Raw genomic sequence first — 27,960 nt, forward strand, 5'->3', positions numbered from 1 at the left:
GGCTGCGGTCCCTCTCCGCCCGACGGCCGCGCCCGCACCGGGGCCCGCGCCGATTGGCCGGCTGGGCGATCGCTGGGCGGGCCGAGGCGGACCTCGCGGCCAGGTGAGGCGCCCCGCCCCCCGAGCGCTCCAGGTGCAGCGGTGGGGACGGCAGGGTCCGAGCCTGGGGCCCGGGACAGGGCCGGGGCGCCATGGCCGAGTCCCAGCTGAGCTGCCTGGACGAGGCGCACGTGAACGAGAGGGTGACCGAGGCACATGCCTCCTTCTACTATTGCGAGAGGCGGCGGGCCGCGCTGGAGGCGCTGCTGGGTGGAGGCGAGCAAGCCTACCGCGAAAGTGTCAAGAAGGAGCGGCTGCGGGACTTCCTCTCCAGCCAGGAGCGCCAGGCCCTCTGCGCCGCCTGGAGCCCCTATGAGGAGGCGGTTACCAACACCCGTGCCAAGGCCAAGGCCAAGGCCAAGGCCCCGGCCGAGCCCGCTGAGTCCCTGGCCTACTGGCCAGACCGCTCAGACACCGAAGTGCCCCCGCTGGACCTGGGGTGGACAGATTCCAACTTCTACCGCGGCGTGAGCCGAGTCACGCTCTTCACCCACCCGCCCAAAGAAGAGAAGGCGCCGCACCTGAAGCAGGTGGTCAGGCAGATGATCCAGCAGGCCCAGAAGGTAGGCCTCGGGCCCCAATCCTGCACCAGTGGGCCCCCCTCCACACCCCTACCTGGTCTCATTTGCGGGCCACTCTCACCATCCTCTGGGAAATGGACCCCAGCTGGCCCTCCCCTCGTGGAGCCGTGGTGAGACCTTTTGAAAGATAGGTGTGAATGTTTGTGGCAAAGTCCACTGTTCTTACTACAGTGTCCAGGTGCGCCAGCCTTGTGTTGGGACACCTCTGTCACATCTTCCTTGGGCAATGTGACATTTGTGAGGCCCCGTGCTAAACTAGCCACTCAAAGGGCTTGATCATGACCTATGACCAGGGATTTATTTACAAGGTGTATCCTGGGCCGTTTCCCTATGTGATCTTCACAACCTCATGAAGTAGGTGGTTGGTAAGGGCCTCCCTTACCCTCCATGCCAGGTGAGCTTTTCTTAGGAGCCTCTCTCCCCAAAACAACCTGGCTTTCCCATTATCATCGTCTCCTGGGCTTGGTACTAGCAGGCTCAAATGAATAAGGAAAGCTATTCCGAGCTCTAGCAGTGGCCTGGCCCAGTGTTGTTCCCACAAGGCACTGGACTCGTGCTCAGGAAGAAGCTCCTACTTTAGCCCATCTGCTCTGCTTGGGTGTTGAAAGAAGATGTTTCCAAGGAGCCTGGTTAGAATACCAGTTAGACAGCTGGCTGTGGGGTAGGTGAAAGACTAATCTTTTCCTCTGTGCCCTTGGGTACTTGGGTAGCTTCCAGGTAAAATGTGGGCTCTTGCATTAAATCTGAACTTCAAATAGGTCTTCTGTATCAGTTTATCCCAAATAAACTGCTTGGAGCGCATTGATGCTAAAAATGACTTTCCATTTACCTAAATTCGGGTTTTGTGGGACAGCAATTATTTTACCTTCTAAATACTGAGAGGTGATAGACATATTTTTATCACAGGCATCTATTGTGTTTGGGGTGTCCTGGCTCATATGGTTGTCAAAGGACATCTTTGGGGAGTCTGTTCTCTTCTGCTACCGTGTATGTGGGGTCTAGAAGTTGAATGCAGGTAGTCAGGGTTGGGGGCAAGCATCCCCCACCCGCAGGCATTTAGTCAACCTGCCTCTGGGGTTTATTAAGCAACATCAATAGCCTTTGCTGCCCAGATCAGAAGATGCAACTAGAGGCTTGGGTCCACTGTTCTTACTCAACTTTGTGAGTGTAATTACAGCCATCTTTATCCTGGAGGCCAAACAGAAAAGATGGATGCTAGGAAGGACAGGGAGGGCCTCTTCTTCCTGGGAGGCGGGGCCTAGGCTGTGGGCTAGATGCCCGCCAGAGAAGTTAGCTGTCCTTTCTTCCACTTTCCCTCTACATAATTGTTCCTTGTGTGACTAAGCTTTCTTTGTGTACTACACTGTGCTGAAGAAAAAGGCAAGGCTGATCACACACACACACAAAGAGGAAAAGGAAGTGGGTGGCAATGGACTGTAGCTGGAGTCAAGGGTCAGGACTGATGATGTAACATTTACTAAACTAATTTATTTAGTGCTTGTGACATGACCCACTGTGTTTTTGGTCATTTGCTTTCAGAAATTGACACTGTATGTGTGTGTGTGTGTGTGTGTGTGTGTGTGTGGGTGTGTGTGTGTGTGTCTAGGTAGGTCAGAGGATAACTTGCAGGAATCCATCTCTCCTTTCTCTCAGTGGGAGGTGAGTTGTAGGTGTGGATTATAAACAACCTGGGATGGGCAGTCTCTCAGTGGAGTACTGAGTAGGAAATGAGAGAGTTCATTCCTTCAAAATGCAAGCAGTTTGATTGTTGGGAGCTGAGCCTTGTGTCCAGCTGAGCCTTGTGTCCGGCGCCCTCTTTTGTATAAGGAAACGGAGGTCCAGAGCAAACTTAGGTTGTCAGGTTCAGCAGTAAAACCTTTACTGCCTAAGCCCTGTCTCACGATCTGGGTAAGACAGATGTTTTCCTTATATTTGGAATAAAAACAAACAGCAAAATGTAGGACAGTTAAGTTACTAGGACAGTTAAGTTACTTGCCTGACTTAGTAAACAGCTGAGCCAGAATGCCTACACCAAAGCCCTTGCCCTGAACCACTGTGCCACCCTAATCTGCTGGCCTTTGTCGTGGGGTGGTGGGATTCTGCATGGGGTTTGAAGGAATCTAGTACAGTCAACAAGCTGTGGTATCCATCCCGTACCCCGGTAAGAAGGCAGACACCAGGCCCCACTCCACCGTGCCTTCCATGACCTGTGCAGTGGGGTTTTCTTAACTCTTTACATAAATATTTAACAGAATATTTTGCCATTGTGAACCAGTACTGTATGTGCAGATTGACCTGATAACATATTTCCAGAAAGTCTACAGTGTGCCAGGCACTAGCCGTAAAGATCCAAGCTGTGGACTTTGCCCTTCAAGAATTTGTGTAAATGCTGAGGCGTCTGCTGGAAGGAGAAGGGAGTTTTGAGGCTGTACCTGGGAGGCTGGCCGCCTGTGGCAGGTGCGATGCAGGTTTGGAAGGAAGACTGAGAAAAAAAACTGGGTGGGCAGTCTCTCCACTAGAGACTACTGATCAGGAAGTGGGAAGTTGCTCTAGCTTCAAAATGCAAAAAAGTTTGACTGGAGGGAGCCCAGGACTTTGTGAGGTGTGCTGGGGTGTGTACAGATGAGGAAACTGAGCCACGGAGCAGGAAGGAAGTTTGCCTAAAGGTCACCTGTATAGTTCTAGGAAGGCCCAGATCTCTACCCGACCCTCCAAATGCAGCACATCCTGACCACTGTCTGGCCCTGCCCCTTGCTCATCCAACTGGCAAGCTGTATTTGCTTGGCAATCAAATCAGATTCTCCTCCCTGTTCACCCTGAGGGAGGGAGTTTCCCTTGTTTCCAGGGAGTGTCTAGCAGCCTCTAGGCTGGATTAGACTGAGTGATGATGGTTTGTATGCTGAGATCTCAAGGCCTTGGTGGGAAGACAGTCCTCTTGGGTGCTAGGGATTCTGGGTTTTATTTCATTTAATCCTCAGAATAATCTTAGAAGGTGCCATTATTTTTGTTCCCAAAAGAAAGATAAGAAGGAGGGAGTTGCTGTGACTTGGCCTCACAAGGAACTCCAGGAAAAAAAAAAAAAAGGGAAATGGAAATGGAGCCTAAGAGGGGCACTTTGAAAACAATTTTGCCTTTAATCCCAGAGCTTGGGAGGCAGAGGCAGGAGGATTTCTGAGTTTGAGGCCAGCCTGGTCTACAGAGTGAGTTCCAGGACAGCCAGGGTTACAAAGAGAAACCCTGTCTCAAAACAAATAAACAAACAAAAAAACAACGCCCCCCCCCCCAAATTTGGTCTGGGGAGGCAGGTCCAGGTATGAAACCAGTGAGGGCGTGGGTCAGTCTGGAGCCGGTCCCTGTGCATGGGAGAAAAGCCTCTGAGGGGTTAAGCTTTAACTAGCCACTCTCTGGACTTCTACAAATGGCAGAAAAGCCTTCCTAAGCTGTGCTGTGGGGTGGTTTCTGTTGCTTTTCCACCTTGAGAGATCTGCTTATTCTAGCATCATTAATGATTTCCTTTCTTTGCTTATGCTCTGAGCCTTTTAGAACTGCTGGCCTGTGCCATGCTAATGAGGGGGGCCAGGGCAAGCTGCTGCTTGGGTAGCTCGGATGTTCAAAACTGCCCAGGAGGCAGCTTTGGCCAGACGGGTGCTGGGAGGCAAGGGTGAGTGGCTGGGGTGCAGTGTCCAAGGAATATAGCAAGGTCTTGGCCATGTCACCAAGAGACCTGGTTTGTCAGGTGACGGGCTCATCGGCTCCCATGGCCATCAGTCTCCAGCCATAGTCAGCAAACGGTACCAAGCTGAGTGCCTTCTCTGCACCAGGTTCTGTGCTAGTGATTGACATACAGAGAAGGAGATGTCGTCACTCTCTGGAGGTGGGGGTGGGGGTGGGGGGGCAGGCAGGGAGATGACTGTGGTTAAAGTACGTACCAGGCAAGCATGATGACCAGAGTTCAGATCACCAGAACCCATGTAAATGCGGGTGACTGTAGTGACTTACGTGTAAATTTCAATCACAGAAGGTAAGAGACAGGTGATCCCAGAACAAGCTGGTTAGCAACACTAGCGTTTGACACACTCTGAGTTCAATTGAGAGACCTTGCTTCAAAGAATAAAGTGGAAGAACTGTCAAGGATGATTCCTGGCATCCACATACATGTGCATCCACACACATGTGTGCTAATATACATGTACACCACACATGTGTGAAAACTGAAAAAGGAAAAAAGACTTCCATGATGGTTTATAGGATTGCAGAGTTGGATAAGACGCTCACTTACACTGTACTCATCGCTGGTTCCATTTCTAGCTCCCCTTGTCTCACCTTCTCCCTTTCTACCTCAGCAGAGAGCTGCACCCTCCCCCACTTTTCAAAACAACCGGGTCTCTCTGTGTAGCCCAGGTTGTACTGCTACATAGTACAGGCTGGCACCAAACCTGCAGTGATCCTTCCACATCGGCCTCCTAAGTATAGGCATGTGCCGCCATGCCCCAGCCTGACCTGCTCTTAAAGCCAATTTAAGTGCACAGAGCCAAAGGCAGCCTCTCCGAGCAGCCCCAGGGTCTGCAGTCCACACTTACTGTGCCCTCTCTCAGCTCCTCTGCCCTTCCACAAGTGACTATTCAACATGGGCGTTGCCTCACACACTCGGGCAGTTCTGGGGTCCTTGTCCAAGAGCGCTGACAGGGAGCGGCCCTGCTCCAGTACCAGTTCTAGCTCCACAGCCCTTGCTTCTTGCCCTGGCTTGTCTGGGCTTCCCCTGAAATCTCTAGGCACGTTGGCTGTGGAGTTTTAAGTCTGTCTTTGTGCTCAGTCATTGTTTTGGGGTGCTGGGATCTCTGAGTAATGGAGCCCCATCTTCCGAGACAGTGACAGAAGCCAGGCATTGGAGTTGAAGGATCTTAACTTCTGTCTTCATCCAGCCATCTTCTTGGGAGCTGGGCTCCTTTGGACAAATCTCTTCCCACTTGAGTCTGCTAACCAATAAAATAGATGGGACGTCTAGGTTTCTAGATACTTTAGAAAAGGAGGAGTTTTCTGTGAAAACTAAGCTTTCCAACAACAGAAATGGTAATTGTCCTGAAGAGAGGGGAGCTACATGGAGAGACTCAGGGCCTGAGACTCTGGGGAGATGCATTTTCTGTTTCTGTATAGAAACTCAGCACCTGCTACTCAGCCCCTCTTTGGTGTATCTATTGGCCTTGCTCTGGTGGAGGTAGAGGAGTTGGCTGTCAGCCTGTGGCACCCAAACCCTTAGGCTGGAATCCCTTTGGACTCTGCAATGAGTAGGGAGTAATGAGACAGAAGAGCGTGGGAACACCCATCTACCCCCGTAAACTGGGAAGAGACGGTGTACTGAAGTAGTTAGTCCCTGGAATGGCCTGACCACCCACATGGGCTCAGCCAGAGTCTAGCAACAGTCCCCAGACTCTGTGACTATAGAGACCTACAGCTTCCGGGGAGAGAAGTCACCAGCCAGGAGTGAACTAGGCTGCTAAGCTGATTGTAGCTTGGTCCAGTTCTCTCTCTTGGGAGAGTGGGGTAGGCTCTTAGAAATCTTACACTATGGGTTCCTAAAATTCTGACAGAAGTGTGTACCCTTCCACGAGTCCCAGAATAGAACATAGGAAATGGGGCTTTAGCAAGCATATTCACGACCTCTGGGATTCCTGGTTGTAAAGCAGGGTCTGTTGGGCAGCGATCTCAGATGATCCAAGCCATCACCGAAGAGAGGCACCCGATGCTGGAAGCCAGGATCGGGAGCATCTTCCTCCTTGCTTGCTCTAGCTGTCTCTTTTACTTGCTTGTCCCAGGGCAAATTGCTTAACTTGGCTGGACCTTTTTTTCCTCATCTATAACATGGGGGTGATTTTTGCTGTGTTGTTTACAAGATTGTGCTACGAATCACCAAGGACTGTGTCTTGAGAAAACTGAGTGATATAGGCAGACGAAAGGATTTCTGTGAGGAAAGGCTGAAAGTGTTGAGAAAGGGGAGGGCCTGTTTCCTTTAACTAATCCTGAGGCTCAAATCCCACCCAGATGTGTCCTTGGGCAAGTGTACATTATTCTTGGGAATTGTTCTTTGGAACCATCTCTTCCCTCTGAAACTTCCAGAAACATTCAAAATGTATTTGTCATCAGTATGCTTTGCCAGTCCGATCCTGGAGGCTTGTAAACTGGCTTTGGAGACAGACAAGTCCATGACTGTTAGCTGCCCTCATCTGGGCTGAGTCAGGCAGAGAAGGCAGTGTTGGGGCAGGTAACAGGCATAGGGGGTGTGGGTAGATCCTCCATGTTGTCCTCTTTGGGGTCATAGCCCCTGGTCTTGTGGTTTCCCTAAAAGGCAAGGACCCTTTTAGGAATTCCCATCCTAACACCCCTCCCCACACACACATTTTCAGCCCTCAGGAAGCTGCCTCCTTTCCCTGGCTGCTAGCCAGCCCTCCCTCCCTTATAGAGTACAAAGCAGAGCCTGTTCTGGGGCGAGCCGCCAATCTGAGCTGGGAGAAAGCAGGGAAGAGAGCAGAGGACCTGCAGGGCTGACTGCCTGGCCTGGCTCCTGACACTGAGGAGCACACCCTAGGTACCCTGCCCCACCCCCAGGTGCACTGAGCAGCCAGCCTTACTTGGGACACTGGCTTTCTCCAGATTTCCCTTTCCATCTCTGAACTCCATGGAGTCCACACTTGATAATGTTCCCAGATTCTTAGCCCTGGAAGAGAGCCGATGGCTTTCTAATGATTAGTGTCTCTGGCCCAGCTTCCTGATGATCTGTAATCTCATCCTGGATACTGTTTGCTGGGCACATGGAAGGCTCTGCATAAGCCTCCCCCACCCTCCCTCTCCCCCTATCCCGCCTCTTTTGTACTGAGTCAGGGGGTTGGAAGTAGAGACCAGAACTCTTCCTTTTTGTGGCTCCTGGAGGTCAGAGTGGGAAAGACCTTAACTTCTCCCAAACTGTTTTCAGACTGTCCAGAGAGTCCTCCTATTGGTACCGCCACTCAGAGTGCCCTATTATGTGCCAGCTACCAGAAACTGACAGGTGAATTAAATGTGAACCTTGCTTAGGTCTAATGGGTGGGGCCCAAAGAAAATACATTTCAGTACAGTGAGGAGTGGGATCTGGTATCAATAGCTCTTATTTCCTGGGTACTTAAGCTACATATTTATTGTTTGTAACCCAGGGCTGTACATGTGCTGGGGACATGGGTTACTCGCCAAACTCCCTCTCCAGCCCAACGGCCTTTTCAGACTGTGTAATAACAGTCCAGCAGTTTATCGTTTGATAGATGAGGGAACTGAGGGTCCGAGAAGATGAGGTCACTGCTGGTCAGTGGTGGAGCTGGGTAGTGACCAAGAGTAACCTGAGGCTAGGCTTGCCCGTATCTGCCAAGGTGCACTGCGGGCTAACTCAGCTGTTTGTGTAGGGCAGGGTAGGCAGTGGGTGGGCTGATACAGTTGAAGGCCTTGCACATGCCCCACCTCTCTGGGGAAGCCCTCCTACAACCATATCACCTGACAGTGGCCTCAGACTACTCCTGTTGCTTGTCAGAACCTTCCAGGCAAGCTGCCAACCAATTGATCTACTCTGGCAGGTCCATCAGGAAACACCTAGTCAAGCATTCTTGAGATGGGCCTTGCTCTGAAGTGCCTTGCATAGGGCCTGGGGTGCAAGGACATAACCCAGTCTAGTGGATCATCCAAAACCTCGTTTGTGTGTCTTCATTGGATTTTTTTTTAGTAGCTGATTTATCTTCCTAATTATGTTTGGCTTTAAGCTAATGTTAAAATGAGCTTGCATGAGATCATTTTCACTAATTAACACCAACTTAGTGCAGGGGAAGTCATCCCAGAAGCATGCCTTGGGGCAGAGAGAAGCTGGCCTAGGATTTTAAGCAGAATTGCTGCACTCATGCCCCAGCAGGTCACGTGTGCTTCATGGTGGGTGAATGAGTTGATCTTGTTCATGTGGGTATATATGTCCTCTTTCTCTGGAGAGCTAGCTTTGGGTCAGGTCTCCCTTGTATATCCCCTTCATACAGCCTTGTGTCCGTACAGAGGTCAGAGGGTTAGATGAATAGAAAGTGAGTCCCAGCATGCAGCAGTGAGCTCCACCCTGCAGGAGCACAGACAGGGCTCTGAACTGAGGCTGAGGAGTCAGGAGAGGAAGTGGCCTGCCTGGGCACAGTTGGCTTCCTGTGTCTGCCAGTGCAACCAGGGAGCCTCCTATTTAATGATGTCTAATTAGTGAGCCCAAAACATTGTAACATGGCTTCAGACAGCTGGAGAGCTGAGGCTGACAAAGCTAGGAAGTCCCACAGGTGGGGTGGTGGCAGCCTGGCAGTCACACAGGGAACAGGACCTCATTGAAAACCTGGCTTTGGTTCTTCCTTCTCGGTGGGTAGAATTCAGGCCCAAACCACATCTTCCGCTCTGGAGGGAATCCTCTGTGTGGAGATCCCCTGTTAGCAAGTTTGCTGTGTGCACATGGAAACACCATGAGCCTAACAGGTAAGGCCTGAGCAGACATGCATCCAAGGGAGGCTGCATACTGCACTGAGGACTAGGGGCAGAGAATGATCCTGGAACAGCCTCCATAAGGGCAAAACAGGGGCCACACGGACAGAGTGCTGGCAGCCTGAGTTGAGGTATAAAGTCTGTAGCCTGCATAAGTGTTTGGAATCATCTCTGTGAACTTATTGTTGGGGAATGGAGGAGGTAAGAACAGCTTGATTTGGGTTCAGAAAATGTGGAATACGTCAGCCAGTCTGAGGGACTGTGGCTTGCTTCTGTAGGCAGTTGGGAGCCGTGGAGTAGCTGGGTCAAGATAGGGTCTACTTGGGTTGTGTTATGAGATCCATATGCAGGAAGGGAGAATGACCAGGACAGGCAGGGTAAGCTAGTATCCAGCTAGTCTGTGGTGAGAACTTCATGTGTCAGACGCCCTCAAGGAGGAAGGGTGGAGGGAGGCATCTGGGGAAGAAAACACATGCAATTCTGTCCAGATAGTATTGCATTTCTTTTCTAAGAACCGTGGAATAGCCACACTTTCCAGATGGATGTCAGAGAAATTAAGCAACTTGTCTCTATCTAACAGCCAATATGGAACTCCCAATCCCAAAGTCTGTTTTCCATACTGTACTTTTGGACTATGGAGATTTAGGCCAGGGCAGAAGGAAAACAAAAGAGGTTGTGGTTCAGCTCAGGAGTGTTCTTGTATGAGGTCCTGCAGCCCGAATTCCTTCCTCCTGGGGCTATCTTGGTCTGCTTTACCACCTTTATACCTGGCTGCCCTGGGTTACATAAAGTGCCAAAAGTCCTCCTCATTCACATGGAGCCTTTTGCAGTGTTGGTGACAAAGAAGGCCCTTGCCTTGTGCCAGGAGTGCTTTCCACTTGAGTTTCCATACTCTGGACGTTTCTTAACTGTGCAGTGAGCTCTACAGACTCTAGGCATGCACACACTCATGTGTGTATACCACGCACATACCAGAAGAGCCCTGTGAAGATGTGCCCTTCCCCTTTAACAATGAGTAAATGGCCCAAAGCCACACAGCAGAGAGGCTTTCTGCCTTGGGGTTGCATATTCTCTTCCAAACAGCAGCCTGCACGCAAGGTGATCCACCCACTTTGTACTCAGACTACCTAGAGGAGGGTAGGAAAGCTGATCTGACGCATTTTGGGGGACCCAGGTATCATAATCTTTGGGTCATGGAATCCACACTCTGAACAGCACCCGCTCCCAGCCCCTCCCATCCTTGGCATGGCTCCCAGTGACTCTTCACTCGATAAAAGCTGATAACTGAGTGCCGCCTTCTAGACCTTGACTTTTTGAGGGAAAGCACAGAACAGGATTCCACAGTCAAAGGTGTTTGAGGGCAGGCTATTTGATCAGACCCAGCCAGCATGGTCCTCGGGAGTGGGAAGGGAAGGGCTGCTCTCTGAACCCTAGCAAACCTCCCACCCCATGTAGAATAACCAGACTGGTGGCTATTCTGGGAGGCAGCAGCTGGACCTGTTTGCCCAGGTTCTGCCCGTCTTAACCAGAAGGCTAAAGGTGTGGGGAGTTAGCCCAATAGCAAGTGAATTTAATGATGCCTCATAACTGCACAGGTGATCTTGGAATTTCAGTCATGACCTATTCCAAACTCACAACAGGCAAGATGGGCACGTGGACTGAAAGTTGGGGCTCAGGCTCAGACAGAGGCTGACTCGGAAAGAGAAGTGACTTTCACCAGCATACATCTGAGTTCAGCAGGCCGGTTGGTTTTCCCTCTGCAAAGAAATGAAGATTGTGATCTTACAGACGGGTGCCTGCATCTACACTACCCACAGAGCCTTTAATTCCATATCACCTGAGCTGGGGAAGCTTGTGTTTTGGGACCCAACTGTGTTATCTGTCTCTTCCCACAGTCTCCATTGGCATCCTGGTTTTGTGTTCCCTCAGGAGGTCTAAGGTTCTGTAGCTTGTTATGTCCATATTGCCTGTGGGTAACAACTCCTGATGCAGAAAAACCCTGAGGCTGGAGTCAGAACCCTGAGCTTTTAAGTCCCAGTTGTCCTAGGACCCCTCTGGATGACTTGAACATAGGAACTGTGCTAATTGCTGAGTCTCTCCCTGACTCCCAGAGAGTCTTGAGTTTGAAATATTTCTAAACGTAGGGGCCGAATACAATGGCACCCTGCATGTGGGCATGGTCAAGTGGCTTTGTGGGGGCTGGCATGCAGATGCTCTGTATTCCCTGACCTTGCATGCTGTCTTAGAGAAAAGGCTGTTGTTTGGAGTTGCACAAAAGCACTTGCTGGGTGCTGGGAAAGACCCTGCCTCCTGGCCTGGTTTTCTTGGTGTAGAAACTCTCCCCCTTGGATAAATATTGTTCTCAGTCAGGGCTGGCTGCTCCTTCAGGATCTGTGGTAAGCAGAGTGAAAACAGAGCCACCAGGCTTGTGAGTGGTTGTTGAGGCTATAGCATCATTCTCTCTGCCCCTGAGGAAGAACTGCAACTAAACCATCTCACCAAAAATCTTCTCTCTCAGTTTCTTGTCATTAATGAAATAAAGAACCCTGCAAAGCTGTGGCCATGCACAGCAGATACACACATCTCCACTAGATATGGAGAATAGCCTGTCGTGAGATATTTTCATTGCCAAGGGTAGAAATTCTGAAGGAAATTTGCTGGTGCCTGCTATCAGAAGCCCATAGTCCGAGAGCGAATAGAGAGATGACAGACAGACATTACAGTGGAGTGCCCAGAGTCTCTGCCGTTTGCTTGGAATACAGATGGGCAGGAAGCAGAGTGTGGTTAACATTTCTGAGAGGAGGGACTCAGAAAAGTCTTGTAGTTTTAAAAGCTGTATAGATACTTCATTAGGTTATGAAAGGTTCAGAAACAGAAGCTGACTGTGTGATATTACATACTCAAGGAGACATTTATTTCTTGTTTTTAGCTAGGAATACTTGGTTTTCATCCCTGGGGTAATGCTTCTGGTACCAGTGGGTAGACACCAAGGATGCTGTTAAATCCCCTAAAGTGTCATAGCAAAGTGCTTCCGCTCCAGCTGCCACCGTGCAACAGAGAAGTCTGGGGTTAAGTTCTTGCAGGTCATTGTGAATGACCCAAAACAAATGGCAGAGGTGATGGGCTCTGCTAATGCCAGAACTCTTCAAAGTTTAAACCCTTTTAGGGTCATGGGACCAACTGGTTTATCAGCCTTGTTTTAGGCTACAGAGGGAATCAGGGCAGAGGGGACAAGAAGGGACGAGCCACAAAGCTATTCCGGAAGTTAAACAAGAGATGGGGGTTCTGTGCTAGGGTGACAGTATTCACGAGAACAGCAAGAGGCTAGTGACCCAGAGAGGGTTCATGGAACACCGTGAGGAAGGAGGACTGGTAGCATTTGATCAGTGAGGAGAAAAAGCCAAGACAGCTTTGTCTGTGACTGGAAGGGTGTTGAATTTGGAAGTGCCCATGGAGCAGGCCAGGGATATGTCCCAGCAGCCAGCAGCTTTGTGTGTGAGAACATCTGTCAGAGCCTTCTATAGCCCAGGTCATCTAAACATACGGGGCTGCAGGGCAAGGCAGAGTCCTGCTCATCTCTGTCCTCTGATGGCAATTAAGGAAAGAAGCTGGAAAGCCAGAGGGGTCATTAAAGTCGAATGGTAGATAGAAGGGCATCCTGGGGCTCCCTAACGCCCTCCTCCCACTCCCCCGCCCCTGCTGCCTGGGCAGGCTATCAAAGGAGGAGATGATGAGCTATGGAAACACCCCATGAGGAGTCCTGCAGCATCAGAGCCTCCTTGCCAGTATGCCTGCGACAGCTTCTAAACAACTGCCAGCTCGAATTAACCTCTCTCTCTGCCGCGTCTCGCCTCAGTAGGTAACCAGGTGAAGGATACTGGATGCAGAGCCAGCCAGAAGGGGCTGTGATTTTCTCTCCTGACCAAATCTGTTTCCCTGGATTCTGAGTCTGTTGTAAATATTTTATTTTATTTCTAAATTACATTTATTTATTTGCCTATTTTGTCAACCTCAGCCTCCATCTTCACCAGAAGCCTTGAAGTTAGACTTGGCATGGAGAATCACAGGCACATTCGGTGCTGCAGCGGACTGGTAGGGAGTTGGTTTTCTGGGGCTTGATACAGAGAACAAATGTCAAGCAGTGGCCCTCTGAGACCAGAGCACAGGGTGATTATCACCCTCCGCAGCTGGATTGCAAGAGTTGGCGCACAATTGATTTTTTTCCTTACTCCAGATATTTCATTGTTTAATTGGTAGTGACACAGATGGCTGACTCTCACCGGGGTGTCTGAGACCCAGTCTCCTGCAAGCTAGTCTTCGGGACTTTCTGCCTTTCACATTCCTAGGTGGCGGCCAGCACAAGTCTTAATGTCCTTGTTTGCTTTTTCAGTTATGAAAAAAAGTAAAAATGGGGATCCTAGGCAGCCCTGGGTGACATGGAATGACTCTGAGGTGGACACGTGGGACAGTTTAGAAAGGGCAGGCAGAGAGGGCAGTGGACTGTGGCCTCAGATGGCACTGACATGAGACGGTCATGGCAGGGATGTGGAGGTCAAACGTCCTGTCTGTCCACCTTTACCTGGGTTCTGGGGTTCAAACTCATGTCATCAAGATTGTATCCACTCTCTGTAGGACCTGCTCCTCCTCCACACAGGCCACCCTACCCTTCCCATGCGTACCTACACTGGACCGTGCCAGCCCCACTGGAGGACTTGGACATCTGTTTTGATTGGTTGGCCTTATATGCAAAAGAACTGACATATTCCATAGTTCACAGTACACTACTGTCATCGGTCCACCTCTCCCATTCCCCTTCCTCACTTCCTCCTCATTCCTTACTCCTGTGCTGTGTAAGTCCTTGAACACGTTTGTATCCTAGAAAAGTATACAGTATCATAAGACTACTTTATATAGGTAGTATTAGGCTATAGATTTCACTACATTTTCAGTATGTATATTGAGACTGTCTCTTGTAGGCTAGGCTGTTCTGGAACTTGCTATGTAGCCAGGGATGACCTTGAACTCCTGATTCTCCTCTGTGTGTATCCCAAGGCTGGGATTACAGAAATGGGTCGCCATTCTTTTGAGAAGTATCTGGAGAGATGGCTCAGCCGGTAAGAGCGCTTGCTGCTCCTTACAGAAGACTTGGGTTCTGTTCTCAGCATCCGTATCAGACAATCCACAAGCACCTGTAACTCCAGTTGTAAGAGATCCCGTGTTCTCTCTGGCTTCCTCCAGCACTTGCATGGATGTGGTGCATACTTAGCTCCACACAGATGCAAATAAAGTAAGTCTTAGAAAAGAGCTAAGGTCTGAACGTGGAACTTATTCCTTGCTTCAGTCAGCTATGGAGCACCTACCCTCTGCCTCTTTCTTTACCTTGTCTCCCAGAGAAAGGCATTGAAATTGTTGCCAATTCTTCGACTCCCAAGGGGAGCTAGAGAGTATCTGTCTCCTTCTCTCTTTATAGACCAGTGTTGAGATCCAAGAGGTTGTCCGGGTGCTTGGCCTGGTATGGTTCTACTGTCTCATGATACACCCTTGAGTCTAGACAGTTCTCCCACCACACCTAGTTCATGTTGTACTATTCCTTAGAGCTCTTCCTAAGAGCTCTATTATTATTATTTATTATTATTAATTATTTTCATTCTGCATTTTTATTTGTATCTCTTCTTTCTATTACTCTCTCTAGATATTTGTCTGACTTTATTCCTAAGAAAATGTTTTTTTGTTGTTTTTGTTTTTTGTTTTTTGTTTTTGTTTTTTTTTTAAGACAGGGTTTCTCTGTGTAGTCCTGGCTGAAGAATAGGTGTTTTGATTCGGTGTTTCTAAGAAATCATGCAGCAGTGAAATGTGGTCTTAGGTCAGACAGTCCCGATTCTTGTTTTGTCTTGTACTAGCTATGTGGCTTTAGGCACATTCTTAGTTCCCGTGCATTTACTTTCCTCAGTTGTGAAATGGGAATAATAGTCCTTCCCAACAGAGTGTGAAGAATCAGAAAAGTTCCCCAAAAGTGCATGAGTAATTGGGGAGTATTTTTGTACATGTTCACCCCCATCCTCAGCCTGCATTAGTCAGGGATTTTCAGAGAAACAGAATCAGCAGTGTCTGTCTGTCTATGTGTGTGGCTATGCCAATAATGCCAACGATGCTGATGCCACCTGATTACAGATATGCACCACCACACCTGGCTACAGAAATTGCTTTTTAGACAAGTCTAAAACCTCAGGGTAAGCAAGGAGGCTAGAGAGCTAGGGGAGAGTTGCAGTCTATGTTCAAGACTTGAGGCTTGCAGAATTTCTTCCTGTTCAGGAGAAGACAGTCTTGTCTATGAAGGCCTTGGACTGATTGGAGATGCCTCACACACACACAATAGAAGAGAGTCTACTTATTTGAAGCTCAAAACATACCTTCTCAGAAACATACAGAATGCTATTACACTAAATATCTGGACTCTGTGGCCCAGCCGAGTTAATGTGGAATTAAGGACTGTGGTGTTTCGTAGTGTCTTTGCTTGAGCTGTGCCTTTTGTCAGAAATTCTCACATTGGGTTCCTCAAAGCCAGGCGGGGACAATCTCTCAGCTCAGCAGATGCCCCTTGCCGGAGCCCAGCCCAGCTCCCTCTTACTCCTTCCCTGTTCCTTCCCCAGGACATCCCAGTCTCTGTGATGCTTGTTTCATTCTTCCCCTTGCCTGGCTGGGAGCAGAGCTGCCTATCTCTCCCTGCGTGTCACATGTCACTTGTGTAACTCTTAAGGCCGTTATCGCTTTCACCTTATGCCTTAGTTACTTTGTATAAGTGGCTTATCATCCTTGTGGCAATTGTAACTTATCTGTCTTTAGATCCTCACTGTGCCTGTGGGGACCCAGTCATCATCCTATGGATGTTAATGACTGGCAAATGAAAGAGCTAGGGAGATCAGTAAGTGATAACGTAGGAAGTGGGGGAATAGGGAGACCTCAACGGCTGGACTCACGGTGAACTGTAGTGTGACAGTGCTGATGGGTGGTGACAGTGTGGTAGGTGATAGAAGCCCAGCATTGCTCCAAGTGTCAATGTGTATACTGAGCCATCAACACACTGAGGCAGGTGCCATTATTAACTCTATTTTCCTGCCAGAGTTGGCCCAGCTGAGAGTCTGTATTTAAAACTACTGCTGATTGAGGACTTACTATGTACTAGGGTATAAGCATCTCACATGCTTTATCTAATTCTCATGGCAAATGTCCTTTTTGAAGATAAGGAAGTGGGCTTACTGAGGTTTAGTGTCTTGCCCAAGGTCATGTAAGTAGAAATGGTGGGTCTATGGATCTACAATGTTAGGAGCCCACAAGAAAACCTTTAGGACTGGGGCAGGGGATGGTTTGTGTAGAAAAATGGAAGCAGCTCAAGTTAGAAAACTGGGTCTTCCCTTGGGCAAAAAAAATGCCCCTGCTTCTCAGTGAACCTATCAAGGCTGCTTTTTGTGTGTGAGAGTTCCTGGGCATTGTTCTTAATTTGATGATGGGTGGAGGAGGTGCTGAACATCAGGTCAGGGGTGCCTGGCCAACTCTAGTTCTGCCAGCATCAGCACTGGAGATGTCCAGGACTTTGCATAGCTGCTGGGAGACAGAGTGCCGAGGCCTGATGTTCACGCAGATGTATGGCTGATGGAACCCTTGTACCCTGACATAGCATCTCCTCACATCTGCCTTTCTCCGGAGCCGGAGGGGCAGCTCTTCCAGACTCCCAGTCCTCTTCTAATATGGTTTTTGAAGGGTTTTGGAAATTTCCGGAGCAGGCCGGGGTTTACCCATAATGAAGTACCTGCAGCAGGACCTGCACCCTCAGGCCCTTCACCTGAACTCAGTATGATCTAAAGTGCAGGCAGAATTTTGGAGAACCCAGGAGTGATGGTGGGTAGCGTTTAGCGTTTTTGACAATTTGCCATCAGTTGTTCCAAAGCAAGGTGATCCTCTCTGGGCAGGTGTGTCTCAGGACATGTGCCAGTCACAGCGTGTCTCAGCAGCACCTTCCCTGCCCAGGTCATTGCTGTGGTCATGGATCTGTTCACTGACGGGGATATATTCCAAGACATTGTGGATGCTGCCTCTAAGCGCCGGGTCCCAGTATACATCATCCTGGATGACGGTGGAGTGAAATTCTTTTTGGAGATGTGTCAGGGCCTAGAGCTTGCAGACTTCCGCATTCGGGTGAGTTCACCACTGGAACAGGCTGTGGGCCCTCCTCCTGCCTCCTCCTAAGCTCAGGGCCTCAGACTGAAGTTCAAGATCCCAATATTTCTCCTTTTATGTGAAGCCAAAACTCAGGAACTTGTAACTGCTTATATATCCTAAATGTTGTCCTAGAGCTGTTGACGGAAGCAGCTGTGACCCAGCCCTGCTGGTCAGTCTGTAGAGCCACCGACTTTACTGTCAGGTTCAACACAAGACTGTAGTTCTCTGGTGAGGAACTTTAAGCAAGAATTCTCTTGTTCAAAGAGAACATGTAAAGCTAAAGCAAGCAGAAAATTTGGGAAGGACTCAGGCAGGGTAAGGGTCTGTTGCCCTCTTCCAAAGCAAGTACAGAGCCTTGAGGTCTCCCACAACTGGGCAATATGTCTTTCTCCTCTTCCCAACAGAACATCCGTGTCCGCTCTGTGACAGGAATGGGGTTCTACATGCCCATGGGGAAGATCAAGGGGACTCTCTCATCAAAGTTCCTGATGGTCGATGGGGACAAAGCAGCCACCGGATCTTACAGGTGTGTTGGGTGGGTCGGGGAGGCCAGGGGACCTGTAGTCATGGGAATTGCCCAGGAGGGTGCGAGCCTGAAGCTCCATGGCTGTGTGCTTTAAGAGGCATTGTTTGTGTCCTGATCACAAACAGCCTCCTGCCCAGTTCCTTTCCTCGGACTTCCTGTTGACAGATTAGTTATTCCAGATAGAGGATCGACTCTTCTAAGGCATTAAGCATGGCTGGCTTGTCGTGGTCCTCTGCAGCTGGTTGTACTTTGAGGCTGGTTTTGGGTGGGATAAACAGGAAGTAGAAAGGACAAGATCTGAGAAAGAGATGTAAAATGTTGTTTTAGTTAGTTTTCTATTCCTGTGACCAAACACCATGACCAAGGTGACTTAAAAGAAAGCTTTAGTTTGGGGAATCATGGATCCAGAGGGTTAGAGTTCATGATCAGTGTGGCAGGGAGCATGGCGGGAGGCAAGCAGGCGCAGTGCTGGAGCCATAGCCGAGAGCTTACATCTTATCCACACACACACGGTGGCACATCTCCAACAAGAAGGCCACAGTCCTAACCCTTCCCAAAGGTCCTACCAGCTGGGGACCAAGCACCCAGTCAGATGTGGCTACAAATGTAGCACAGAGAGAGGACGCCAGAATTCCAATAGAAAGGCAAAGTACCAGGTGCCTGAGAACCTGTATCTGAGTCATCTCTTTCCTCTGAAACAATGAAAATGAAGGTAAATCTTGAGTACATTGTAGCAATAAGTAAATGATCTGAGTTCTCTTCTGCAGTTAAAGTAGGAGTTTTGCAGACATTGCACTCTGGGAAGGATCAGCAGCAGCCTAGCAATGGCGCAGTTTAGTTCCTATGCACTGCATCCATCTGTATCAGGAATTTAGCTGGCTATTTCATTTAAGCCTCAAAGTCTTGAGTTAAGAACTTGCTACGTCCCTGTGGCATGTTCTACCTTAGGTCCTATACACCACATTGTGCAGGACAAGGGTAGATGTGGCTCCGGGTCTGACTTCTCAAGCTCCATGGGAAGGAAAGGAAAGGAAAGGAGACTCTGGCCTGGTAGAAGGAATGTGGTCCAGAGTGAGGGCAAATGGTACCTTTCTCCAGAATCAGGCGGTGTGCCTGTCTCAGTCAGGGTTCCTATCCCTGCATAAACACGACCAAGAAACAAGTTGGGAAGGAAAGGGTTTATTCAGCTTACACTTCCATGTTGCTGTTCATCACCAAAGAAAGTCAGGACTGGAACTCAAGCAGGTCAGGAAGCAGGAGCTGATGCAGAGGCCATGGAGGGATATTACTTACTGGCTTGCTTCCCCTGGCTTGCTCAGCCTGCTCTCTTATAGAACCCAAGACCAGCAGCCCAGGGATGGCCCCACCCACAAGGGGCCCTCCCACCTTGATCACTAATTGAGAAAATGCCCCACAGCTGGATCTCATGGAGGCACTTCCCCAAATGAAGCTCATTTCTCTGTGATAACTCCAGCCTGTGTCAAGGTGACACACAAACCCAGCCAGTGCAGTGCCATAGGGCAGGTTGAAGCCAGGCAGTGGGGGTGTTGAAGGAGTTCCTGGTGGTCTGGACTCATCTGGGCAGTGGGGGCGGGGTGCTGGAGAGGTCTGGACCCATCCCCCATCCACGACTCTGCTTTTCTACCCCAGCTTTACTTGGAGCTCCTCCTACGTGGACAGGAATCTCCTCCTGCTCCTGACAGGACAGAATGTGGAGCCCTTTGACAGAGAGTTCCGAGAGCTGTATGCCATCTCTGAGGAAGTGAACCTGTACCAGCACCTGGGCCTGGCAGGCAGGATCGGCCTCAACTCCTCCTCCACTGTAGCTCGAAAGCTTATCAACCCCAAGTACTCATTAGTGGCAGGTACCCGCCCTCCTCCAGGAGAGATGATGCGCTGGGCAGCCCGGCAGCAGCGGGAAGCCGGTGGCAACCCAGAGGGGCAGGAGGAGGGCAATGGCGGTGGTGAGTCTGCCCGGCGTCTGGAGAGCTTTCTGAATGACCTGGTCACAGTAGAGCAGGTGTTGCCCACAGTGGAGCCCATTCCCCCAAGATTGCTGAGACCTAATGATGGCAGGACGGCCTCTCATGCACACACAGACCTGAGGCACAAATCCCGAGAGGCACTTCCCCAGAATGGCAAGGGAGAAGCTGCCAATGGAGAGGCCACTGCAGCCAAGGAGGGCAAACGCTTTGGCAGCAGGTTCTTCAGCCGTCGAGTGAAGAGGCCTGCAGTGCCCAACAACATTGCCAGCTCCCCGTCCACTGAGACTTTTGCTGATGTGGAGTTTCCTCTCGGAAAGAGGCACAACGAGGGTTCCAGTGCCAACATATCAGGTGAGCTCCTGGCCTCACACATGGCCCTTACAGACTGTCTGCCTCCTAGCCACAGGGTACAGTTTGCTGGCAGGAAGCAGGAAGGTGCTCCTGGGTCAGAAGGTCTCCATTCCTGGTCTGTCTCTGGTCACTGAACCTGGTGACCCTGGGCAGGTCACTGCAGATTGCAGTTTCAGATTTCTGGTCTCAGAGGGAAGAGTGATGTGCGGCTTGCTCAGTGTTGAGCACAGCAGTGGCAGGGGATGGCCTCTGAGGACTCTTACCCTCCATGATTTCAGATCACCTTCATAGGACCTTGGAAAAAGAAGGAAGTGTGACGACAGGTTTTCCTGTTATAAATAAACAGAATCTAGGGCTCTTTCTGGCCACCCTGTTCCTTGCTGTCATGAGGATCTGACCAAATCAGATACACCCCACCTTTACCTGCCCCCCACCCCCATGCCCTGACCCAACTTCCCAGTGTCTGTGGTCATACTTAGAACTGTTTTCCCCATGTCTGTTTGAAAAATGGATTTGCCCTCTGGGAGAGATTGGTGATGTGGTGACATCTTTTCTAACCATCTCTCTGGGATCTCCTTGAAGCCCTGTCTTTTCTCTCTTTCTCTGGAGCAGTCTCCGTTATGATCTTTCAGGAGTCTGGTGGTGACACCAGGCAGAGCAGGTCTGGGGGTTGCTAGGATGTGACACAGGATGAGCACCAGAACACCCCTTTCCCCTACTCCAGTGGGTCCCCACTTTCTGAGCAGCAAGGCAGGCCAGGTACTGCAGGGGCGCTTTCCTTGGCTTCACCCTCAAGATGACTCTGAGTTGGAACCTGGGGAAGCACATTCAGTGCAGAACATGGAAAATGACTGTAAGCCTGATTCAGAGCCAGTCCTGGACCTCTTCCTGTCAAGGAGCAGTGAGTGGTTGGTCCCTCATTCCCATTCCCCTTGGGCTTCCCTGGCTCACCAGCACCAGATGCTGGTGTGCTGTGCCTCTTATTTGGAAGAAGGGTTGCCATGGTGAACACCTGGCAAGAAAGAGGAGGGGGTGAGTCCCACCACAAAGGGGCTGTTTCCCAACTCCTGACTGGAAGTGAGATGGAAGCCTTCTCTTCCCTTGCCCTTCACCCTGAGGTGCTGTTTCCATAGAAACGCAAAGCCCATTGTCTTGTCCCTTCCTGCTGCCTCTGGTGTCAGATTCCTCTGCTTAGATGTCTTGGGCAGTTAGTGTTTGCCACTGCTGCCATCTGTGAGCATTTGTGCCTGGTGCTCTGCAACCAACAAGCAGACTCCATGGTGCACCTTTGGGAGCTCTGGCCCAGAGCACCCAAAATGTGGTCAGCATCAGCTGAAGTGTGGTCAGCATCAGCTGAAGTGTGTCCAGCTTCAGCCTTGGGAAGAACATAGAGGTGGTGACACACACACACACACACACACACACACACACACACACACGCACACGCACACGCACACGCACACACACACACCTGCCACCCTCATCAAGGCCCTGAAATCCTAGCTCTCTACTAAGGCCTCTGGCCCCTGCTTCATTCTTGCTCAACGGTAGAGTTGAGAAGCAGAGTTTCTCTTCCCAAAGGCCCTTCTTACACTTCCTCTCCACCCTCAAGCCCTAGGCTGAGGGGCCCTGTTCCTTTCTTCAAGGTGGCAGCCTGAGCAGCTGACTGCACACCTCACTACACAGCATGGGGCCCCAGTCCTGGGGGATCTGGAGCTTGAGTTGGATTGGAAACACTTGAGCTTCCTCAGAGAAGGAATTCATCCAGGGAAGGAATCCCCTTCCCACAGGGAGCATTCAGGTGGCAACAGATCACTGCCCTCTCTCTCCCGGGCTGTCTCCTCTTCTAGAGGAGGAGGGGTAAGCTGGGAAGGGCTTCTGAGGTCCCTTTGAGTTGATGCTGACTGTCCTATCTGTCTCTGCATCCTCTTGTCAGAGAGAACGTGGGTGGATGACAGGGTGGGCGAAAGAGGAAGATAGGAAAAGCTGAGAGCTGACAGCCTGTAAAATTGCTTGATAAGAAGTATATAGTTGTCAAACAGCATGCAAATTTTTGCAAACCCAGGTGTGGCCCTGGGGAGAATCTCACAGAATTGCCTCCTTTGGGGCTGGGGGTGAGGGGCATAATGGAATCAGCCTGGCAGTTTGAAGACCCAGAGCCCCCTCTAGTGGCTGAAGCTGGGTGTCCTTTGCAGTTTTTCTTTTTCTCTAACTAAACCTCGCCCCTTGTACTGCTATTAGCTACGGCCTTCCTGGCCACTTGCTATCTGCGCCTGCCTATACAAGCTTTCTGGAGCAGAGATTTCATAGTCTCAGGAAGGCACAGCCAGGGGCATCCTTGTTTAAAAATCCTGTGAATAGAGTGTGAATGCTGGACTGTGCTCAGAAATCTACTTTTTTTTTTAAAGCCACTATGAAACAGGATTAAGTCAATTAAATCCACCATTTTCAAGGGATGGCATTCACTTTACAGGTAAAAACTAAGGGATTGATGGCATTCAGCAAATGTGGAAGGCTGGCAGTGCTGACAGGAAAAAAAATCTTTGGAAACCAAAGCTTTTATCATAGCTGTTGCCATGAAGATCCAGTTCATCTTTTAACCAATCCCCACTGCCAAGTATTTAAAATTAAACACTAAATTAAATCAGAAGCATAGCACAGGAATCCTAGTATCAAAGGCATTCATGTAACAAAATAGTGGCTTTCAGTGTCTCCAACACTTGGGTACTCTCACTGTTGTTAGCTTAGAATATGCTGGCTCCAGGGCTTCAGTGGAAGAAGGCCTTCTCTGGCTACACCACATGGTAACAGATATATTAGCAGGCCAGGAAGCACTGAATGGAGATACCTGCATTTTGGACAGGAGCCTTGATTTCCCCCACAGAGCTATCCACCACAGGGGTCTTCAGACCAGCACCAATGCAGTTTGTTACAGGAGACTTAGGCAAAGATCTGTCCTTGGGAGTGGCTAGGTTTAAGGAGGGAGCTAGCTCCAGGTGTTGTTCTTGAACCCCTGGGGATCTGTTGGAAATGAACAGTGGTTTTCAAGTGTTAAAGAGACAGTGTGAAATTCTGTCACTCAGAACTCAGGTGGTATCTGATAATGTTTCCCTGATGGTGGTACCCCATGAACATGATCCTTGCACCCCAGAAGGGCCAGCCCTGTGTCCATAGACAGGCTGTGAGGGAAGGGCAGCATAGTCTCTGCCTCCTACACACCACAAAGCAACTGCAGCTGTCCAGAAGATGTTATCATCTCCCAAAGTCTTTAGACATTGGAAGGCCCATGATACCATTTCTGAGTTTAGAGTTGTAGCTGCTAGGGTCCTGGATTTGGGCACTTCAGGCTTTTCTGTGTTGCCCTTTGGAGCTAGTGATCTTTAATATCCTTCCTGGAAATCTGAGACCTCATCAGGGTGGTCTGGTGGGGAAGTGCCTCCAGGGCTAAGAATCTGTAGCCACGTTCTTGAGAATATCACTCAAGTATTGCTTCTGAAGATCATGGGTCAGACCTCAGCTGGTGTGTGGAGTCTGTAGTCAGATCTGATTATTCTGGGCTCTATGACCAGCAGAGGGTGCTGGTCACATGGCTGAGGTAACTGCTCCAGAGATGAGGCAGCTGTACTGTTGACATATGTATGATTTATTTCATTTTATGTGTATGTGTGTTTGGTCTGCATGTGTATACGTGCACTGCATGCATGCCTGGTGCCTTCCTGGTTCACAAGGAGGCGTCGGTGTCCCCTGTAACTGGAGTTGCAGGTGTTTGTGAGCTGGGAACTGAACTCAGGTCCTCTGAAAGAGCAGCCAGTGTTCTTAGCTGCTCGGTTGTCTCTCCAACTCAGCTGTGCTGTCCTTTCCAGTTCCTCCAAGGAGTCTCGGGCCTCTGGTCACTCTCTCAGTAAGGTGCTGGGGAAGCTGGCTTCACTCCACGCTGGCTGTTTGTGTTGGTCTAGCCACTGCTTACCTGTTCTGAAGCGTTTGCTCTGTGGGGCACCATTCTAAATTAAGCAGGGAACCGAATGAGCAAAAGTCCATTCTTGGGTGCCCATTGCTTTAGAGACAGTGGAAGGTAGAGAGTGTTGTCGCTGTTGTATAGGGTGCCCAGGGGACACCTCATTGGTTAAGGAACAGAGCAGGGCCTCACGAGGACATCAGGGGAAGAATGTTCCAGAGAGAAAGAACAGGAAGCCCTAAAAGCTGTAAAAAGAGGGGACTTACTGTCACCACAGCACTGTTGTGACTTTCCATATTGCTGCTGCTGCCCCTTCTCCTGAGGTGCCGTCCTGCTAGCTGTCATCCACATGCCCAGGCTGTGGCGGTCCCAGGCCTCCTGCACACCACGCCCCGTCTTCCCCACTCCTCTTCCCAGGCTTCAGGCCGATGACCCTCTTTTGTTTTGGGTTGGTTTAGTTTTTTGGTCTGGTTTGTTTGTTTAAGACAGGGTCTCTCTGTGTCGTCCTGCCTCTGCCTCTGCCTCCCGAGAGCTGGGGCTAAAGGTGTGTGCCAGCACTGCTCAGCAGGACTGAGCCTCCTTGTAGCTCGCCTGTCTCCTATAAGTCTTCTTTGGCCCATTCACTACCCTGCTGACATACTTTATAAAAATAAATAGTTTGGGTGGTTGGTGTGATTCTTCCATACTATCTGCATGGGTCTGAGGCGCCTGCCCTCAGCAGTTCCTTAGTAAGATGAACACGGAGGGAATGATGGGGCACAAATGATTTTCCCTCAAGCTTGTTCAGCCTGGCATCCAACCCCGTAAACCAAAGGGTCAGGTCCTGCCAAAGACCAGCTTCTCTGGGAAGGAGCTGGCAAGGCACAGGCTCTGTCGGTGCCCCTGTGCCCTTGGCACACTCCTGCCCCGTTTCTGGATCTAGAGATTGATTTTTGCCTACCTGTCTCCAAAATGCCACTGCCTCTGGAGAAGTCCTGGGTGTCTGCTTCCTGGGCCAAAGCAAACAGAAAAAGCCACTGAGGAGAGGAAGCGGGAACTCTGCATCCACTGTTGCTGCAGCAGCAAGGGCCTCCAGGGTGGTAGAATTTAATGACTTTCACAGAGCCTTACCAGACACAGCCCTCAGCCTCACCACAGAAGGCTGCCAGTGTCCTGTCCAACCTCCCCCTGGGCAGTCATCTGCCTGAGTCTAGGGGACACCCAGGAGGGAGGGGCTCAGGCAGTTTTTTGCAGTTGGTCCTGAGGTCTGAGCTCATTGTAGCCCCAGTGAGGCAGTGTCTAGTGGAGCACAAACAGCAGACCTGGGCAGTGTGGCCTTCAAAGGTGACTCACAAAGGGCCTGAGGTAGCCCTGCCCAGCCTAGCCTCTGCCTAGTGCCTCACCTGCTACTACAACCCACAAGAGGCAGTGTCACCTTAATTAAATTCACAGTTGAAGTGATACAGAGGTGGTGTGAGCACCAGGGAGATTGTCTTTATTGTATAAGGGGGAATAGGCAGGAAGTAACAGAGTGGCTTCCACCTGGGAAGAGCAGCTAGCGGCTTTCTGAGGATGTGGACTCTGCCTCCAGGGCCAGCCAGAGGTGTCAGGGCTGCCTCACAGCTCCCCTTCCCCGGAGTTCAGAGCAAGGCTCAACCACGAAAACTGCTGGCGCCATTTCCTAGGATTATAAAGGAGGTAGAAAGGCCAGGGAGGGGAGGAAGGGTCGATCTAGAGAAAGGCAGCCTTCCATCTCAGGGCCCATGCTGTCCCACCCTCTCCCTGGGTCACCCCCAGCAGTGGGATGACCAATGACCACCCCGCCCGCCAAGGCAGCTGGCCCTGCCCAGCGCTACCTGAGTGGCAGACTGGCAGGCAGATCTGAGGCTGGACTGCAAAGCCAGCCAGGGCCCGGCTCTGACCCATGAGGAACAAGGCTGCTGCTTGCTGCAGCTCTGCACTAAGGCAATAGTTGTGGCCCTCATCCTCGCTGCGCCCATTCTCTCCTGTGGGGATCCCTGTGAGTGCCTTTGATTTCACTTTGAGAGCTTGAAGCTGCCACAACATTTAGCTGCTAGTGACAGGGGTCTTTAAGTCATTGGTGGCTGACTCTAGAGTCCCTGTCTTTTTTGGTCAGGAGACATAGATCACTTAATGTCTCCAGTCATGGTGAGGCCACTGATGCAGAGAGTAGCTTTGCTCTCCCGGGCTCCCTGTTGACCTGGATTCCAGATCAGCAGCAGAGAGGTACTAGCCCTGAATACCAAACTCATAGTATGGATGGTTCAAGGTTGGACTTGTTACTAATGCTCTTCATGTCTGTGCCGTCTCCACAGGTAAAGGAGTCACCAAGGCCAGCAACTGTATAATCTCCTGAGCTGCAGGGTATTGGTGGGCAGGACCTGCAGATGCCCACCCTGTGATCCTGTGCTGAGAAGAACATGGCCTCTTCCCTGCACTAGGTCAAACATCAGAGGTCTCCTACCTGTAGCCTCCATTCCAGTCTTAGTGCCGAAATTCCAGACAGCAGGATTTGAATCTCATCTCAGCATCCAAACCATCGCATGCCTGCAGCAGCCTGCAGTGGTCTGACAAGGAACACCACTGCCTTGTTTACATGAAGTAGAAGCCTGACTAGTGTCTGCTTTCCTTGTTGCCAACCTGTCCTCCACTGGGCCAGCCCTCCCTGCAGGTCCTCGAGTGGGACAAGGGGCCATTCTTTCTGCCTCAATAGGACAGGGCATCCAAAGCAGACCCAGCCGCTTGACCTTCTCCTTTGACATCTGGTGCTGTCTAGTTCTCCATACCCCAGAGGTTGGTGGGAAAAATCGAAGGTGGGATTCTGAGCCAGTCTTGCTCCAGATAGAAGATGCAGCTGGAATGGCTGGACAACTGGCTATTATGGCCTTACAGACACTCATTCCTGATGGCTCCTGAACTAGTCTGCCACTGGAACTGGAGTGGGAATAGGAATACTTCTGCCTCCTTCCAGCTAGTGTGGGAGGATCCAACTGTGCTGGCCAAGAGCCCCTCTCCTCCCTACACTGTAGCCTGCCTGAGTGCCCTGGAGCTCCCTGGCAGTGCTGTTGAAGACTAGAGTTTGTAGAGTGCCTTTCTCTTGGCCTGCTCCTTTCTGTAGGCTTTTGTTTACAGACCCTGTGGGGGATGGGTGTGCAGGGGAGGAGGCTGACCCTAAGGACTGGAGCATTTGTGTTCCCCAGCCCTCCATCCTCATCCACTGGGGCTTCCTCCATGAAACTTCAGCCGAAGACTAGCCTTAGCCTCTTTCAGAATTGCTGGTTGTTCTTAGAAGCCTCAGTTTCTCTAAAACAGGTTGGCTTAATTGCTGGGACAAGCAGCCAGCTCCCCTTACAGTGACCTGTCCAGACTGAGGGAGAGTGAGCGTGACATAGAAGACATCGTCTGACTCGGCTCTGGTCAACCCTCCTAACAGGCAGAATGACCACACAGAAGCCTTTCCACTCCTCCAAGCCAAAATCTTGTCCCCTTTCCTTTCTGAAAAGACCTTGGGTACCACTAGTACCAGAGAGGGACAAGGGCATCTTCAGAGGCAGCTGGTGAGAGGCGGGGAGGGGGCACTGTGGACTACAGAGGTAGGCAACACCTGGCAACCTGTTCCTGTCCCTGCTGGTGGGGAGGGAGAAAGAAAAAAATGGATGGCCTCAGTCCAGAGTCCCCTCTGTTTACCCTGAGGTTAGCCCCACCGTAGCTTCCCAAGCCTTTGTGAGG

The 27,960-nt window shown here is 50.5% G+C and overlaps 1 protein-coding gene across 1 annotated transcript; it reads left to right on the forward strand.

Annotated features, from left to right (window-relative positions):
* The first annotated feature begins 154 nt into the window (after nt 1-154).
* On the forward strand, nt 155-27,960 carry Fam83f (family with sequence similarity 83 member F). The gene is made up of 5 exons (XM_052160818.1): nt 155-662; nt 17,223-17,390; nt 17,819-17,940; nt 19,591-20,276; nt 26,547-27,960. The coding sequence occupies exons 1-5, from the start codon at nt 192-194 to the stop codon at nt 26,585-26,587; spliced, it is 1,488 nt and encodes a 495-aa protein (XP_052016778.1). The 5' UTR covers nt 155-191; the 3' UTR covers nt 26,588-27,960.

The sequence above is a fragment of the Apodemus sylvaticus genome, chromosome 17, assembly GCF_947179515.1.
Source record: "Apodemus sylvaticus chromosome 17, mApoSyl1.1, whole genome shotgun sequence".
NCBI classification, from domain to species: domain Eukaryota; kingdom Metazoa; phylum Chordata; class Mammalia; order Rodentia; family Muridae; genus Apodemus; species Apodemus sylvaticus.

Excerpts from the sequence above, each read along its gene's own strand:
- Fam83f (XM_052160818.1), top strand. The coding sequence starts at position 192 with ATGGCCGAGTCCCAGCTGAGCTGCCTGGACGAGGCGCACGTGAACGAG. Across the intron at positions 663-17,222 it reads TGATCCAGCAGGCCCAGAAG|GTCATTGCTGTGGTCATGGA; the intron begins GTAGGCCTCGGG and ends TTCCCTGCCCAG. Across the intron at positions 17,391-17,818 it reads TTGCAGACTTCCGCATTCGG|AACATCCGTGTCCGCTCTGT; the intron begins GTGAGTTCACCA and ends TCTTCCCAACAG.